Source organism: Apteryx mantelli, chromosome 1 (assembly GCF_036417845.1).
Source record: "Apteryx mantelli isolate bAptMan1 chromosome 1, bAptMan1.hap1, whole genome shotgun sequence".
Lineage (NCBI taxonomy): Eukaryota > Metazoa > Chordata > Aves > Apterygiformes > Apterygidae > Apteryx > Apteryx mantelli.
This window is the reverse complement of record NC_089978.1, coordinates 9,233,919-9,252,087: the sequence shown is the minus strand read 5'-3', so window position 1 is coordinate 9,252,087 and position 18,169 is coordinate 9,233,919. Positions and strand designations below refer to the sequence as shown.

The 18,169-nt window shown below is 38.5% G+C and overlaps 1 protein-coding gene across 1 annotated transcript in view; it reads right to left on the bottom strand.

The window, feature by feature from the left end:
- DLG2 (discs large MAGUK scaffold protein 2) overlaps positions 1 to 18,169 on the bottom strand; it is an 856,812-nt gene that overhangs the window by 26,886 nt on the left and 811,757 nt on the right. Inside the window, exon 18 of the mRNA XM_013943075.2 lies at positions 1,903 to 2,002. Within this exon, the coding sequence (XP_013798529.2) occupies positions 1,903 to 2,002 (100 nt within the window). The remainder of the gene's footprint in view (positions 1 to 1,902; positions 2,003 to 18,169) is intronic.

Here is an 18,169-nt window from a genome sequence, read left to right as displayed (position 1 = left end):
ATTTCTGTTATTCGAAAACATGTACAAAACGGTAGGTGATGCAATGGCAACATTAACATACGTTTTCCTTCAGTTGCATGGTGCTTAAGAAAAAGCATGAGAACTGAAGAAAAAAGCAGCCAAACACATGCAAGTGGTATTCTGTTTATAGTATTTATCTTCTGTTTAAAGTATTTTGCTCTGAATACATCATATAATGTAGCTATTAATATAGAAATCAGCTGCAAATATTTCACTCTATACAATTTCTCTGGTCTAACTATCGAGGAAATAGAATTATTTCTGAAAAGTTATCTGATGTGATACCAAATCTTGAGACAGGATTACTGCATCAGAGAAAGAAATTGGTTAAGGTTACATGACAGATAATAAGTTGCTAATGCTGAAATGGGTCCAAAATTAGCTTTGGAGAAGCCATGTCTTCTCTCACCTGCAAAAGGCTTCTTCCATTAATAACAAACACTAATCTAAAATCCAGCAAAGTAACAAACACTCCCATGCAAAAAGCTGAAAATGCAGAAGCAACAGCGTAAAATAATTTTCTACTGATCGCCTCAGGATGTGATCAAGCTAAAATGTTTAACCTTCCCTTTAGATGGAGAGGGATTGCTGTTGAAAAGCACCATCTAGGCAGCAAAACAAGTTCTAGGTATGCTACTCTACAGAACTGCCATGATGGGAACAATAACATACTGTCAGAAACAAAAGGTGTTATTACAAAAGAAGTATCTGCTTGATACATTGTATGTTATTTAATATTGTCATGCAGAACAAAACAATTGAAACAGTTTTTAATGCATTCACAGCTGGGTAACAAATAAAACTCTATCTTGTGCATGCTAGGAGTGGAGGGGCCTCAGAAAAGGAACAAAAGCCAAAACAAAACAAAACAAAAAAAATTTACAGTGACCATTCCTGGGAACTTACTCAGAGTCTTTGTTCCATAACCGTCGTCACCTAATCCGGGGATGTCCTGCACGGAAGTCCCCAGAGAGAGCAATGAGAAAGGAAGAACAGCCGCAGAAGAGGAAGGAAGAAGTCAGTGGAGTTGAAATGGATACTACCATGACTGACCATGTCGATTGAGCAATCTGGATCCCCGCTTTTTCTCTCTGAAACAACTTCAACCCACAGTCTATGGGAATGCAGCCAATGAAAGAGCCAGTGACCATGATATACAGATTTGGTAGCTGTGACGAAGAAGGAGCAACCCAAAAAGTAAAGTCCAGAAACAATCGTCACTGGAGAAATTTATAAGGAGATAATTATTAAGGGGAAAAAAGTTTAAATTTTTTGGGCTTGGAACGAGCATATATTTTAAAAATGCTGGTTCTGAAGCAAGCAGTAAATGCTCCGGGGTGGGGGGGGGGGGAAGAGTGGTGCACATTCCAAGATCTGATTTTCTTCTTTAAACTGTTAGTACGGATACTTAAGTTTATTGTTAATATTTCAGTGAAAGTGTCCAAGACAATCAGCTTGGAGAAAGTCAGAGGCAAAAAAGAAATTAGAGTAGATGTTTTTAAATGTAATAATTTAATGTAGTATTCTAAAAGAAATCATGTTTGCATTATTTTGAGTCAGTTCTGATCTGGGAATATTTAATCAGAGACAAGTTTGGATTTATGACAAGTGCCACAGCAATTTTAGGAAGCCACATTTTTTATGAAAGGGAAGAAACGGTCTCCCAAAAGCTAAGGTCACTGTTTTATTCTTCTGAAAAAGATGTTTCCAGGGAAAGAAGGACCAGCTGGATCCAAATTGCAGTCACACATTGGTCACAGTAGTAATACCTCGCCTGCCTGCCTATGAGATATATTTGCCTAGATGTGTGGGATACTGGTATCATGCGTGTCACCCATTTTTTTGTGCTGCATGTGACATCGTCTCCAAGAGGTTACTTACGTTCTGGATCACTTGTTTCCTGCTCACTCTGCTCCTTGCTCTTGTAGAATGGGAATTTTCGTGAAAAGATGAAGTTCTTTTTACGCTTGTCATTGAATGACTGTGAAGGAGAAAAGGCATGGGGCAAAAACAGGGACGTCTAATTGTTGTCACACTCATGCTGACAAAACAACTAGTTTGTAAAAGTGGAGAGAACTGTAGTGACTCAAATCAGCCCAAACCAAGCGGCTGTGAAGAATCACAAGTGGCTGCAGTGAGGTCTGCAGGTGGGAGGCAAAGCCCCTGAGGACTACATCAATTTGATTACAGAGGCCGCAAATCACAAACTTCGGCTCCTTGTTTCAAAACTATCACATCTGGGTTGTGCAGGTAAAGAGCTACAGATGACTCAGCATGCTTTGAGATCAAGCCACTCATCTTTAGTCATAGCAAACTGTGCACAGAATTTATTAACTGGCTAAAAAGGAAAAGGCTGCAAAGAAAAAAGAGGAAGCCTTTAATTTATTTCTAGAAGGTGTGTGAATTCAGCTCTGTGCCAATTAAAATTAAATATTTGTTTCCAATAACTGTTACTACTTTCATAGTGTATTATTTATCCTCTAAACCAGCAACTTATTAGGTGTATTTTAATGCTTTCTTTCACTTAATTAAAAAAAAAAACCCCAAATTCTCTTTTATTTTACGCCTTTTACTCATTAAGTTCTTCTGGATATACTCTCAGTTTTATGTGACTTAGACATTACATTCTGCTGATAAACAGTATTTCATTGCATATTAGGCAACGTATAAAGTTTAAATTCTTCAAAAGGGGAGTTAACATGGAATCAAATGTTATATAATAAAACCATTGGCTTTTATAGGCAGTTGTAAGGGTTCATGGCACTGTATAACGTAAAAGCAGGATATGCCTGCTTGGCACCCTCTATTTCAGATGCTAAACGAGGAATTTGTGCTCCTGTACAGTCAATTGAAAGAAGCTGGCATTTCTAGAGGGCACCTACAGGAGCTGTAGGTAGCGCCTGACTGCCGTGATCCGCGTTGTCCTTTGGACCATGTCCTGCATGGTTTCCTACACTGAACGTAAGCAAAGCCCAGATTCCCGGCTTTGCACCCCATCACCTCCAAAAGAGCAGAGATCTTCTCAATTCATTTAATGAAACAATCCCATGTATTTGTGGTTGCCTGAACAAAAACATAGCTGCTATTTGGGCTCCAAACCCAAAATGGAGTAGTTTTAGGGTTTGAGAATATAATTTGTTTTCTTACATTTTGGAAGCACAGCATAAATGTGTTTTGGAATATGATAGATTTCTGAAAGATGAGAAGTTAAAAGGCTTAGGTATTGAAATATTCTATTAAAATATTTATCTACTTGTGTCACGAAAGTTTCATGCCACTTTTACATTTCAAGCATATTTAAACTTTAGTAACTGAAAACAAAGGAAAAAATGCACATGTAGAATAAATGATCCATGAGCATCTCTCAGAGTATGTAAACATTCAATCTGAAATTAATGTGGAGGTCATGCATAAATAATCCAGACAGCATGCCATTTCAAAACAAAGCAAATACGAAAGAAAGCCAGAAGGGAAAAAAATATGTGTATGAAGGATTAAAGTAATCTGTGGATGAAAAGAGGACCCACATGCACATTACATCATTTTAATGACCTAAAGGATATAGTTAAATTAAAATGTGTTTTCTGTGATCATTTCTTTTATCTTTCCAAAGCAAGGAATGTAACATGTTAACATTTCCCAATTTATGAAAATGTTGTTTCTCATGATTCATCTGAATTTGATATAAGAATACTATAGGCATTAAACTTTTAAAAGAAAAAAAATTATACACACAACAAAACCTCAAAAACAAAGGGGTTTTAAAATGACAATCACTTCATTACCAAATGCCATTTCACTTTGTAATTAAATAGAATGTTATCAAATTAATATATAAATATGCTGTGTTTCACAGAGATTCTTAAACAAATAACCACTTATAAGTATTCTCTTTAAAAAAATTTTCCCCAGCAGTCTATAGCAGAAACTTCAAAAAGTCTATTTGACTTGGAAAAGCATATTTTTTTCAAGCTTATGCATGATCTAGCAATACATTTCAAGTTAAATAGATATAGTACAGCATTATATAAACTTTTTCTCCTTTTTCAATTTCAGTTATTGGGTTGGCTTTTTAAAAAACTATTGTTCCACTTCAGTTTAGACAATCAAAAGCTGGTAATTGATAATAGGTGACTGCTATGTCTAACTGTCCTGTCATTGATACAAGCAAAAAAAGCTTATTCCTAAAATAAATCTGGCACTTAATTTATTAATAACTTATGCAGGTCAAATATATTTATGTATGTGTCAAAACTTCTATAGATTAAACAGGGTGCATACTCATGTTAATTATCATATATGCTACCATAATATAGTCATATGGATATTTAAAATAATAATAATAATAATAAAACAGTAAAATATTATAAAGGACTAAACTGGGTCTGATCCTGTGAACTTACTGAAATCATTAGGCCTTACTATTAACTTAATGGACTTACTATGCATTTATTTTATTGTACATTGAATTCACGATGCTTCACAAACCTTGATTTTGTTTTGCATCCAATATAAATATGATTAGAATCAGGCTGATGTTCTCCACCTGAAGGATATGAAATCCTGCAGACACCCAACAAAAAAGCTCTTACAAGTACCATGAAATTTGTCGGTAAGCTATAGTGGCATTGGCAAAGCCATAAGAGGGATACTGATATGGAATAAAACCTTTTTTTTACTGGACACTTTGTGTTAATTCTAAAATTTGTTCTGTTAATGGAGGAGTAGAGACCAATGCTGAAGATGAATATTTTATTTTTTAAGACAGGACCATGCGTGCGAGAATGGGTGGCACATTTAAACTGTAAAATTTAGAAGTATGCTTTTCAGAGATTTTATTTCTATAATATGGAAACTTTGAGACCTCGTCAAATATTTTGGATGCAGTTTTGACAGGATCTCCTTATGCTGCTGGGAAGCTATGAAATGGCAGTAGGATAGACGACAGATAGGTATTTGCCTTCATCTTTCAGCCTGATGTAAAGGTTGGGTGTCATTGTAATAGAAATCCGGACAATGATATCCAAGTTTGGGCTTGATTCAACAGTATTTATGTAGGCAAGAGTCTCTGAAAGTCAGTGAAACAGTGCCTGAAAATGGATTCTTGTATAAATTGCAATTTCTTTGTACAAATGCTGTAAGATCCTGTAGCGGTAAATAATTGCAACATTTCAGTTTCAGTGAAAACCTGTACCAGAGATAACTTTTATTCCTCATTGCCATTATTTCACAGAGACTACCACTAGCCTAAGAACTGGCAATAGTAGGCATTTCTTACTGACAAATGCCAAATCCTCACCATACTCCAAAGACAAAAAAGCAAATGAAATTTTCAAGTACTGATTAAAAACAGAACAGTGAGGTCATTCTTCATAACATATGAACCATAATGAAAAAAAAAGTCTTTTCACAGAAAAAAGGGAGAAAACTGTCCTGGCTTGAATTCTTATTTTGATACTACTTAGGCACACACTGTGTTTTGAAAACCCCAGAAAAAAATTGTGATATGCACTTTTTCTTGACCAAATGCCCCCAAAATGTCCCCAGTTATGTAAATCTGGCTTACACATACAGCTTCCCCTGGTTGTGACAGACATTAAGACACTGTGGGTTTCTTGTTCTTAAAGAACTCCTTTCTTTGTGTGTTTGTGTCAACAACATATTTTAGTCTAAATGCTTTTCTCTAGATGCAGCAGCCATATATATGTTACTCATCAGCTAATAGGATAGCATTTTTAAAGGAAATTTTCATGTAAAATTGAACAAACAATCCAATTTCAGAATTTGGTTTACAGTGGTAAACATCACAAAGAATAGTGCATCAGCATTTTGATAGTTGTATTATGCTGTAATAAACAACTATATCATTATTTACTTTGAACTTCTTCTCAGTATCTTATACAGCATATAAAAATCTACAAAATCCATCAGTAAGATCATGTCTCTGCTATCCTTTTCTCTATACATTTTATACTCACTTTTCATATTAGGACCATTCCTTTTACTCTGTTTGAACAGCATTAACTTTAATAAAGTTTTGGAGATCCAAATGCTGTTAAATGTCTACGTGAAGCTGATAGCTCCTACCATAATGAAAACTCACACTGATACCAGAAAGAAAAGTTTTAGGACTGAAACAGATATTCAGAGACATTTCTCCTTTCAAGCATATACACTACCTCTCTGTTTTTAAAATGGACTTTTCCCCTCAGCAATCCAAAGCGCATTATGAACATGAAGTCTCCAGAATAACTTCTGAAGAGAACTGTGTGTTAGTACGTATGCTTTATGCGAAAAGCGACCTTGTGGTTAGCCCGACAGCCTGGTCTGGGGGAAACACGGTACAAACCCTGCTCTGGGATCCTCTGCCTTGTTCTTTCATCTGCAAAATGGGCACAACAGCACTTCCCAGCTCACGGGCATGTTGTGAGGATCAACTCTTTGAGCAGTATAAACTGGAGGCCGTGGTAGTATCTTTTTGTAAGAAAGATGGATAACGAAGTACACTGCAGCTGAGCGGTTTGCCGATGTCCAGAAGCAAACTAACGCTCCCGGGCCTTTTTTGCTTTCCCGGTGCAACCGCAAGCTTAGCCAGGTACTGCGCTCCCCCCCACAGAAAGCTCTTAATGAGATCTATGTAGACATGCAGAAGATAAACTAAGAAGTTGCAAGCGGCAACTGTACGTCTGGTTGTATAGCGACGATGCAATATATTCCTTAAATTGAATATCTTTCATTCTCTGTCTGAACACACAGGTATATGCTGACAAGCAACAAACACCAGCTTTCCATGTCTTTCAATCTGATGTAGAGGAGAGATGCCCTTATTCTAGTAGTTCAACCTTTTAACTTTCTCAGGTACTGCAAGTAGTTGCCCCCTTCCTCCTCCTCCTCCCCCCCCCCAAAAAAAAAAAAAACCAAAAGCTTGGCTTGCAGTCATTTTGTATTGAATTTTTGCACAATGATCTGCTTTGACAAGTGAGAACAAACTTTGGGTCAGAAGAGACTCAGATCAAGATTACTGTGCTTGCTTAGTTTTCCTGTGAAGCTAGAGGGAGATTTGGATCTTGGAAAACCAAAATGAAAAAGTCTGATTAAAAACACCATTCTATCTAGCTTCTACAGACAAGGATAGTTTTGTTTAATATTCATAAATATAGAATTGTATTCATCATTTCTAACACTGACTTAATGCCACTTGTCAGCCAGCAACTCAGTTTTAATTCCTAATAAAACAACAGTTAAAACCAACACAAAATATCAAGGGAACAGAAAGACTAATAGACTTTCAAGTAAGTCTTTAAAAGCAGTATCTACAATTCTGCAAATATGTATTAAACTTCACGCAAGGTACGAATCACATTCAATAGGGAGTACTCTGCCACGCTAATTTAGTTTGCATCGTTGTTGGCAGGATTGAAACGCCAACATGCAAACCTTGTGTATGTGACACGCAAGGTCATTTACAAGTATTTGAAGGTTGTACACAAAGAAGGTGGGAAGTATTTGTTCAAGCAGCAACATTGAAATTAATAGTGTGAACATAAGAAAGGGCAAAGCCCCTTGACAGTGAAATCAATTTGGATGTAGAATAATCTGCCCCAAGGGAGGTGGAAAAGCCGAGATCGTTTTTCACATTTAAAACAAATCTACTAATCTTAAGTACTGTGGGGAATAACAGTGCAGTGCTGGAGGGAAAAGAGGAGGGGAATGAAGGGAAAAGAGCTAAACAATAAGTCTCTTTGAGCTCTAATGTCTATGTTTGTGTGATTAGCTGCTCATAAAGCCGTCAGAGAACTGTGCTAGATTGCAGCGCGGGCTTCGAGCTAGACTGACGCACTGATTTAAGCAGTATAGTCATATGGTCAGTGTGAAGTTCTCGTCCTCTCTTTTTTCATGGCTGTCTTTGGAATTAGAAAGTGCATTCGATGTTCAGCCACATTGTCCCAAATCTTCCCCTCACCTTTCGTTTTTGTATTTTTTTCCCCTGAAAGCAACCTTCATAGTTAGTGTCGTTGCATGCCCTTAGCTGCACATCCTGCTAATAAATCTTTGTGCTTGTGAACCCCTCTCAGGTGAACCATTTGTGCGACAGTAAAGAGGAAAGAGCCTCAGAGATGAACAGTTACACTGGTGTGTACTTGAAAAAACTTTGGGACTGTCTGATCACCTGCCAGGACCCACAGCTTTTCACAATTCTTAGGTATGCTGTTGGAAATTCATCAACTTTATCTTTCAGTTTCAATCAGATATTTTCTTATATCTTTTTCTTAACTCTAATTTCCAGTTGACTGCTGGTACTTCCTTAGATTTGCAAACGGAAATGAGGTTTTTGAGCTCCCCTATGCAATCTTTTGAATTAATCTCACTAATAAATAAAATTGGAGAAGGTATTAGTTTTCCATGCTCTTAGAAGGAAACTTGATCCTTTAGGACTTTATTCTTTGTGCAATCATTAATTACCAATACTCTGTGCACTTGACTTGTGCAGGTATAAACTACTAAATAAAACAGCTCTTTGCATAAAAAGAATAGGTTGCATGAAGAGTCTTATTACACTTCTTTTGAAAAGCATTAGTGTAGGAAGATTTACAATACCTACATGCTGTCGAACTATATATTAACAGATAGAGCAGACTTATCTTTTGATCTGCCTTTTTGAGCTAAAAGGGAGACTGTTTGCATTTGCAGGTGACTGGCTTAGCAGACGGTGAATTATGGCAAAGATCTGGCTTGGGAGACGGTGAATCATATCAGGCTCACAGTTTTCATTTAAAACATTTATGCATTTAGGCCTTACAACTAAAAATAAATAAATAAAAGCACGAGCAAACAAAACCAAAGTCAATCTCTAAGAGAGTGGTGTGAGGTCTGTGTAGGAGGTGCAGTTCCTACATCTTCTGATAATGCATCTCATACTGCCAGTCTCACAAATGGGATATCAGATCAGATGGACTTTGGATTTGGCCCAGTTTGGCAATTCCTATGTTCCTATAAGCTTCCAAACATGGTCTGTGAGTCACTAAGTCAATCATAACTGAACTACTTGAATTTGAGTGAGCCAGAAATAAAGATGTGAAATATGAAGAACATATCATCTTGATAAGTGTTAACTCTTAAATCCACTCTTCAAGAACCTTGTGTGAAAATCTTCCTAAAAGAAGACTTTGTTCTATTTCTGTTTCTTTGACAGTATCTATTGTGACTACTGTACATTTTTCTTTTCAACCAGTGGAACACAATTCCTGGGGGCTGTTCAGAAGAATAGCCCCCCAAAAAATCAAATAATCTGTACATGCATGCAGATCTCCTACCATTTAATTCAGGGCATTAGACAACAAGTTATAAAAACAGCACACACATGAAGTTAAATTCAGCACAGACATCTTCTGGAGCAGCTCAGAAGAAAAGCAATTGACTCTCAGCTGTAAACTTACATGTTCTAACTGTGCTAGCAAATTTTCACTGTTATACTTAATCTGTGACCAATATAAAAATTATACTGCATATCTTTATGTCAGTGACTTTCTTAAACTATTGTCTTACCGAAGCAGGGATGGCACACACTTTTAATGGTACAGCAAATGCTGTTTGATACTCTAGTCCCTAACATTGCAACCACCTACACAAGCTTAACTTATAAATAAACTTCATGCCATTATCAGGCTGAAGAAACTGTAAAATCTATGAGATACATATTTTTAAATTGTTCTTCAACTGCAGAAATGGCTCTATTGACAATTTCTTTGACTTACAGACTGCCAATAGACAGAAATATTCTTGACCATCTGGATATGGTTCACTACTAATGTTTTTATTTCTCACATTTGCTACTCTATCCCTTTATACTTACAAGTTTCAGACATTTAGAATTTGTACTTCTCAATAAAATGAAAATTGGCTTTTTTTTCTTTTTTAAGATGGAAAACAGACTCAAAGTGGTTTTTACTTTAGTATTATTTTTTAATTTGAAAGAAAAACTTCCACTGGATTTTTTTTTAAAGCTATGAAAACAAATTTGTAGGCTTCAGGTGAGTAAAAGTCTCAAAGTTGACCTGACATCATCTTTCACAGTTTCTAGAACTGTTTCATCATGTAAATAAATTAGATTCTTTAACGCATGTCAATTCCCTGCTGCAGTCAGCAACAATGCTACAACTGTATAAATCAAAACTGAAGACACACTTGCCTTCCTTTACTTTTGACTGCAACCTGGACGCAACAGACTATTATTAAATTACTGCATGTCTTTGTGGAGTGCCTCAAAATATCCTGGAGCAATAAGACACTAGAGTTTAACTATCCTGGCTATGTGTTGTTTTTACCCACCAAATTTCATTTGATTACTTCAGCACATGAGCAGACAAGATGCTGATGCCAGCAAATGTTTCTAATGTACCTTGCAGAATTGTTGAGCGAAATTTGTTCGGCTCAAGAGAAAAGATCAAGGCAACCCAAGAACATGGGCTCAGGTCAAAACAGACATGCAGCTGGAGTCCCCTGCCCGACACCATCTTCAGTTTTCATGAAACGCAAAGTCAGGCAAGTTCTGTGGAGGAGGTGAGAAAATGCATGAAAAAGCAAGAGCAGCTGAACACTGTGCTGTCAGGAATGCTGCTGAGGTTTAATTTTTTCGTGACACCCTCCACTACCACCGTTCCTGAGGTCCTGCAGCCTCTGGCAGAACTTAAATCTGACAGACAGAAAACCAGAAGCAAAACAGCAGTAGAGCAACACAGATGGGAGCAATTTACTCCTCTTCCCTGTGCTGGGTGGTAGGTTTACACCAAATCTCTGAAGAGCAGCTTCAGAAAGAGAATGCTCAAATACTAATGCCCTGTACCAATAACAAATGTCAGAAGGCCTTGTACAGCAAATATCTCTGCTCATCTCTTTCCTTCTAATAATCTCCATGAATATTTTTGGACTTCTTATAAAGACCTACCTATACGAATCAATCGGTGAGGAGTTTTTGCAACATGATTTCACATGCTTTTTTATTCTTGTCCTTAATTTCCATTTTAACACAGCAGAAACATTCTTGAATGGTTGCTAAATAGTAACAACTCAAGTCCAGTACTGCAGAAACAATGGCTTTGTAACAGATTTTATGCCAATTAGTAACGGAGATGTAAAATCAGAATTTTTATGACATGAATGGTTTCCATAGCTTATTTTAAGCAACACACATGAAAAGCTGTTGTTCTTCTTCTCTGGTCACACCAAAGCACATTTCAATCATTTTGAGATGGAGGAGTGTACAGTAAAATACTGATTCATAATTCTTGTAAATAAATGACAGACAGAACGATTTTCTATAAAAAGTTCGTTTCTGAGTAGAAGGGGGTTTTCTTGTCCGTAAATTTTCCAACTGTAGCTATACAAGCAAAGTTTAAGAGCCTGTACTACCTCTTCACCAGCAGCATAATCATTATTGACACCACAAGAGCTATACGCTGGGCTAAGCAGAGTGCTTACCCCTATGCATTTCTAGATATTCCTGTCTACTCTAACCTAACCTACCTAAGCATTTATATTTTACTGTTAAACGTGCCAAATCTATTCATTAGGAAAGAAATGACTGAGATGTCTAAGTTAGGCTTTTAAACTAAGCAGTCTGAATAACGCCCTATGGTGCTTAAAATTTAGATTATTATTTTTGATGAAGGTGAAGTGTTACAGGATAAGGCCTGCAAAACCCGTGCCATGCCATAGTATTGTTCCTCTGGCAGCTGTAAACAGCCCGGATTGTGGTGAGCACTGGCAAGCTGATATGACGGTGGAGCGCTGACGTGCCATAGCCCTGTTGGGCTGTGCATTCAAATGGCTGCTACATTTTTGAGAAGGTGCACCCAGCTAAGGCTCACAAAAGTGGGATTCATTGTGTCTGACTTTGAACAGCTGCATGACAGATTTCTATGGCAGAACTAGGGACCACAGGTTTCCTCGACAGTTAGTGCAAGATTCATCAGATCTCTTGTTATCAGCAGTGCTAGGTTGGTGCTCTTGACCATGAGAAAAGAAAAAGCTGTTCATCATGGGATTTTGAGGTGGAGAATATTAATTTAGGAGACAACAAATTCAGATTAAAAAAAAAAAGCTAATACTTTAAAGATGTTATGGAATTGTCCCAACATGATGCGTAAATAGTATTTCTGCAGGAACCCATATTCCAGGCTTTCCTACTATGCAGAATATATCCTTGTGATAGGTAAAAGCCATGTTAGAAAATTATGACCCATCTCTGCATGTGCTCCTTACAGGTTTCGCAGAAGCTTATAAATAAATGTATATTGGAAGCATATTTTAGCTAGGAATTATCATTCTAAACAAATTATTTTTAATGCCAGTAGGTGTCCAATAATTGTCTGGCACTGAGACAACAAAACATTTTTGTTTTGGGAAAATTGCAATGTGCTTGTTGGAGTTTTATCAAAGAATCTTTTTGTTTATACAGCAGAGGCCACACTGCAAACCATTCTGGAAGGGTGTACTGTCAATGCTAAAATGCTATTAGGAATCAAATCAGATCTCAGTGGAAATATTCCTTTTTTTTGAGGGTCTAAACCAAAGTTTCATTTCAAAACTTCATTTCAAAGTTTCATTTCAAAGGTCTCTAAGGTGAGGGACTAAATTCATATTCTAACTTTTACTCAAGTTCATGTCTGCTGTCTTTAATGTGACTGAAACAGTATAACAGTCCTTAGCAAAAAACACATGGGCTTGGGTCACCTTCTATGGAAGACCCTTTGCCTTCAGCGCATTAGAAACATGACATAAAGGAAGAAAAGAGAATGTGAAATTCAATTGATCCTGCAAGTGGGAATAGCAACAAGGAAAGAGAAGGATTTTTAAACTAAAATTTTATTAAACAGTGAAGACTGACATTTTATATTCGATGGTAAAAATCAGAATCAGAAGCGTAAGCCTTACAAGGAAGATATTACCTTCAGCAGCCTACTGCTAACAAAAGCTGTTCTGAGGTCTAAGAAAGGCAAGCTAGAAAATTTTGAGCCAGACTATAGTGCTTTGAGAGTCACAGGTCTCAATAACCATCAATTCAGTAATGTTTATTCACGAGCTCAGCTGGGATCACATTAGTGTACATACATCTGCAGGACATGCAGGTACAATAAACTCTCAAGCAAACACTTGTGAAGGTGGATGGAAGCTGCATTACTCCAGTTTCACTCTCTCCCAGCAGCCCTGGCGGAGACACAGTGCTGTGAGCGTATGACACGTGGCACATGATGTCCATCTCCGTCTTTGCTCTCTCCACAACTGTTTAAATGTGCCTCTGCTCTTGAAAGAAATTTGTTTACCATGTTGTTTTAGGTAGTATGTCCTATTTATATTTATTTTATGCTGTCATGGCCCAACAGGCTCCCATTGCCCTGGCCAGGCTGTGACCAGAAGTGGAAACTGGCGCCTCACCCATGCACCCTCCACTCAGGAGCTGTGTTTAAGTGCAGATCCATGCCTGTGGTCCTTGCTAGGGCTATGTTGTGGGTTTGCCTGTGCCTAGCCTTGCACCTCACCCGTGTCGCCTTGCTTTGCTGACTTGCCTTCCTGGCTTGACCCTGGGCTTGCCTTGTGGTCACTGTGGACTTTCTGGGGATCACGGGGCTGTGGGCTGACCCTGGTTATGGCCACCAGACCTGCCCTTCTTGCCCTGGGACACCCCCGGACGGCACCCCTTGTGTGTGAGGTTGCTGCCTGGCCGGCCTTGCAGGACTCCGGGTCCCAGGCCTCCTTCCCCTGAGGAGCAGCCCACTCTTGCTATTCCCCGACGTGACCAGTCTTTTGCTGCATCCAGACTATTGTCCTTTTGCTCTTGTCCTGGGTAGATGAGAGCTGATTTCACTTCACGCTGCTCTCTTTAACCTGGCACCTTTAAGAATAGCGTTAAGTACAGGAATAGAACAGCAATGTTGCAGCTGCATTATCCAGTGGCTGCTCCTTAAATACTATAGTAGTGGCAGGCTAGGAAAAACATAAAAGGGATGGATTGCGCAGGCAGGTGCAGACAGGCAGATTGCTCCTAGGCACATTGCTCCTAGACATAGGTACCTGCAGCTCCCAAAGATTACAGCTACACAATTCACCGTTTTTCTAGGCAGTGGTTGGAATACCAGTTGGAGACCAATTTATAGCCAAGTTCAGCACTTATTCCAGTAAGAGTGTTATATTTCTTTGAAGAATACCTCACCGGCCGCCATTCCCAGTAAATAGAAACATTGAATTAAAAAAAAAAATGTGGCAAAACAGAGAAAAGTCAGGATATATGGGTAAGAAGGGATAAACCTGGCTGCTACCAAGAATAAAGAAAGTTTAATTGTGTGTCAGTGCCTACCCTCCCTTCACTAACCCTCCTACATATAATCCTTGCAGGTAGGTGTGTACTGCTTAATTTATGTTCAACCTCTCTTCTTAGTAAATCATTCCACTTGTGATCCCACACATTCTAATATTTGACACATCCATTATCTTTTATTCAGCATCTATTGCTATTTTCTGATCACCACATTTAGAGGGGGGAAGGGCAGAGTCTCCCCCTCTCTTTCTCTTCTCATACCTGCACACATACACAAACACACACCAACATGCACAGAAAAGTTATTCCCAACCCAGTATTCCTCCTCTCACTGCCATTTTGCTACTGACTGGAGGGAATTAAGAAAGAAAAAGCAAAAAAAGCAAAAAAAAGCCATGATTAAGCAACTGAGTGGATTATTTTATAAAGAATTTTTTGGACACATCAAAGAATCTACTGTTCCTCCATCTGTGAAATGTAATCCAGTGAGTGTGTGTTACGAGTCTTTCTGAGTCAGCAGTTAACTCGCAACTAAGACGCAGCTTTGGAGCTTTCAAACATGCTCATATTGCTGATTTTGTTCTGCTTCTATTATTGTCACAGAGCCAAATACTTTGGAAAATCCGTTCAGAATATCAAATATTTTTAGGAGACGAGTGTAAAGAAAAGTAGGTAGAAATACACTGAATATGCGGAAAACTTCCTTATTATGGATTATATAAGTTCCTTCCTAGAAATGCTGAAACTTTTTATTTAGAAAATTTAAAACAAGCCTAGTAAAACACTGACGTATGTTAGCAATAATCTCCTATCGGCAGGGGAGAGGCTAGGTAGTCTAATACATCTTTACATCTTCCAGTCTCTGAGAAGCAGGGATTCAGCCGAGATTATCACCTCTTTATGTTCATATGCCTTGACCTACCACCGAGACCCACCAGCACAGATTGCGTACCTGAGATTAGGACGGTTGTGACTGCAAATTCTGCTTTGCGAAGATGAAGACAAATAATCTAGTCTCCACATACATAGATAGAAGAAGTAACAACAGGCTTAAACTGCAGGAGTTTAGTCATTTCTTATGATGAGGAGAGTGAAGCACTGAAGTGGACTGTTTGGGAAGAATAAGGGATTTCTGTTGTTGCGGGTCTTTAAGAACAGATTAGACAAACACCTGAAAAACAGGAGGAAGGTACAGATGACTCAACCTCAGAACTGGGACTGGGTGACTGAGTGAGGTTCCTTACAGATCTGTTTTTCTCTGATTTGATAGCCAGGGCTGAAAATACTGAGGCTCCTTAGAGCCTGAATTGTTTGGGAATAGGTATTAGAGTGTAAACTGTTTGGAAATGGGCATTATTTTTCAAATATTTAATAAACTGTCAAAACTTGTCATATGTATCAAGTCTTGACAGCGGCTGGATTTTTACATTTGGAGAAAAGGTGCATTGAGTAGGAAGAGGGTTTTATTTGCACTGCAATACAAAATGTGCTATCTCTGTGAAGTTTAGCATTTTCCATTCATGCCTCAGTGCAATGCTGCTAAAAATGACGATAAAGCAAGATGATGACCTTACACTCCAGGCAGGGCTGTGGGATCTGTAAACAGAATCTGCTCATAGGAGATATTATTAAATGCTATCCAGTTTCTGACTGTCATAATAAATGCATTTAGAGGCATGAAGGGGCAGGCTGCGCGCTATGTAGGTCTGACTGGAATATGAAGGGAACTGTGGATGATGAGCTAACCGAATAGAAACAAGTAATGGATCCTGATGGAGCTACACCGTGCCGATCGCAGCCCCGAGCTCGCGTTGCTGACAAGCAGCAGAGCTGCTGGCGGAGATTTTGGAGGGATGGCATGGTCTCCTTTCTCATTAGACCTGCACTGGAGCAGGCGCGCGGCTGCAACGGCTGCTGCTGGGGTGCCGGCACCTCCTCCCCGTCCGGCAGCCCCCCAGGGAGCCTCGCCAGGGCAAGCACCCTCCTGCAACACCTGCCTGGTGCTGGGGCTCCGCAGAAAAGCTGCGGTGTTTCCTCAAAACTTTCCTTCGTCGCCTATCTTGCGCCATCTGCCTTTCTGTGGCAGTCGGACACCCCCTGCAAACGTCCCACCCTTTGGAGGGGGAGGCATCTAACAAAGCCAAAGTGTACAACATGGAGTGATGTGTCACTCTGCATAATATAAGTTTACGTAACATTATGCTTCAAAACAGTGCAACGTTTCTCTGGGAACAGGCACCCTCCATGAACGCTAGAAACAGAGCCAGGTATTGATAAAGGTCTTTCCAAGAGCTACAACATCTACTATAAAAATATTTTCAGTAGACAGTCAGGAAGGAATATGTGATTTGACAAGGAGAAAAGCAAGAGAGATGCTATTTTTGTTGCTTGAAAGGCTGGTTGTAATTACAATAATTAAGAAAAAAGCAGATTACCAACTAGTCTCTTTTCACTTCTGTAATATTTTCATCATTACTTGGCATTCTTTTTGAGTTAGTACAAATCTGAAAAGCCCTCAAGAGCTGTGAGTTTTAGGATTAGAAAAGGAAAGGCTACTCTTGTACATCTTGAAGCCTATGGTAGGGGGAATTATCAAGAGTCCAGTATACCGCTTTGGCAAATGTATAACCTTGCTTACAGCTACTAACATATTCTGCTCCTTCTGGAGCAAAAGGGAACATGTGAAGATGATCTGGAGTTCAACGTAGCATAAAGCATGCTTTTTAATTAAATTTGCTCATATAATTCTGGTAGCTTCCTCCAGCAAAAATATCTGGTGCATGTCTTAGGTCTGCTCTATTTCCCACTGACTATCCATAGAGCAATAGACCCCACAGACTGAGATGACAAATGCTTAGGAAATACTGACTATGTTATCTTGCCTTCATTTATCTTCTTCATGTTTGAAGCTGGAGGGACATTCCATTTCCTGGTGCATATAGAATATTGTCCCATATAGGAAAAGCACTAAGGTAGCCAGTGTTATGGAAATCCTGCACTTTGCTGCAGTAGCATAATGCGGCTTGAGTGAGCCAGAGAGACAGACTGGTCGCTTTGATACTGCATCCGTGTTCAGTAATGATTTGAAAAGCTGGAGGAGCTCAGTACTACAATTAAATGGATCAAACCAGAGATGGAACTTGGCAACGTGCTTGAAGTATAATTTTTGTTTGAAACTATGCTTGCTTTTTATGCCATTATTTATACTCTTTTCCTTATTACACACATTGTTAACTGGTTTGATAATCTTAAAAATGGTAATAGGATCTAGGATCATGATTTTTTATCATATCATAAGCTGCACAACTGTTTAATTTGCTCCTTATACTATACCTCATGTCTCTGAAACTGGAGAAATATTTATATTTTTTTTGTCAAGATGAACAGAACATAATAGAAAAGTAGCCCCATTGGGCTAAGCTAAAGATCCAGTTAGGCCAGTAACTTTTTCTGAAGTTGCCCAGTAACAAATGCTTAAATGAAAAAGTCTAAGAAACACGATCCTTCCCCTTTTATAACCTTTCTGCTTCTGGAAATCAACAAGTAGTATGTCCTGAACATATTAATGGTACAGAACCATAGCGTTAATAGCTGCCATTAGATCCATTGCCTGCAAACTTATCTAATTTGTTTTTAACTAATTTATTTTTTGTACAATATTCTGTAATGATGACCGTCGGAATTTAATTATGCTTAATTATGTTGTATGAAAAGTTACTATTTATTGCCTGCTTTGAACTTGAGACCTGAAAATTTTACTGGTGCTCCCTAATTCTTGTGTGCCAAGGAACAGCAAACAGTTGTTCCACATTCACTGTTTTTGTATCTGCCGTG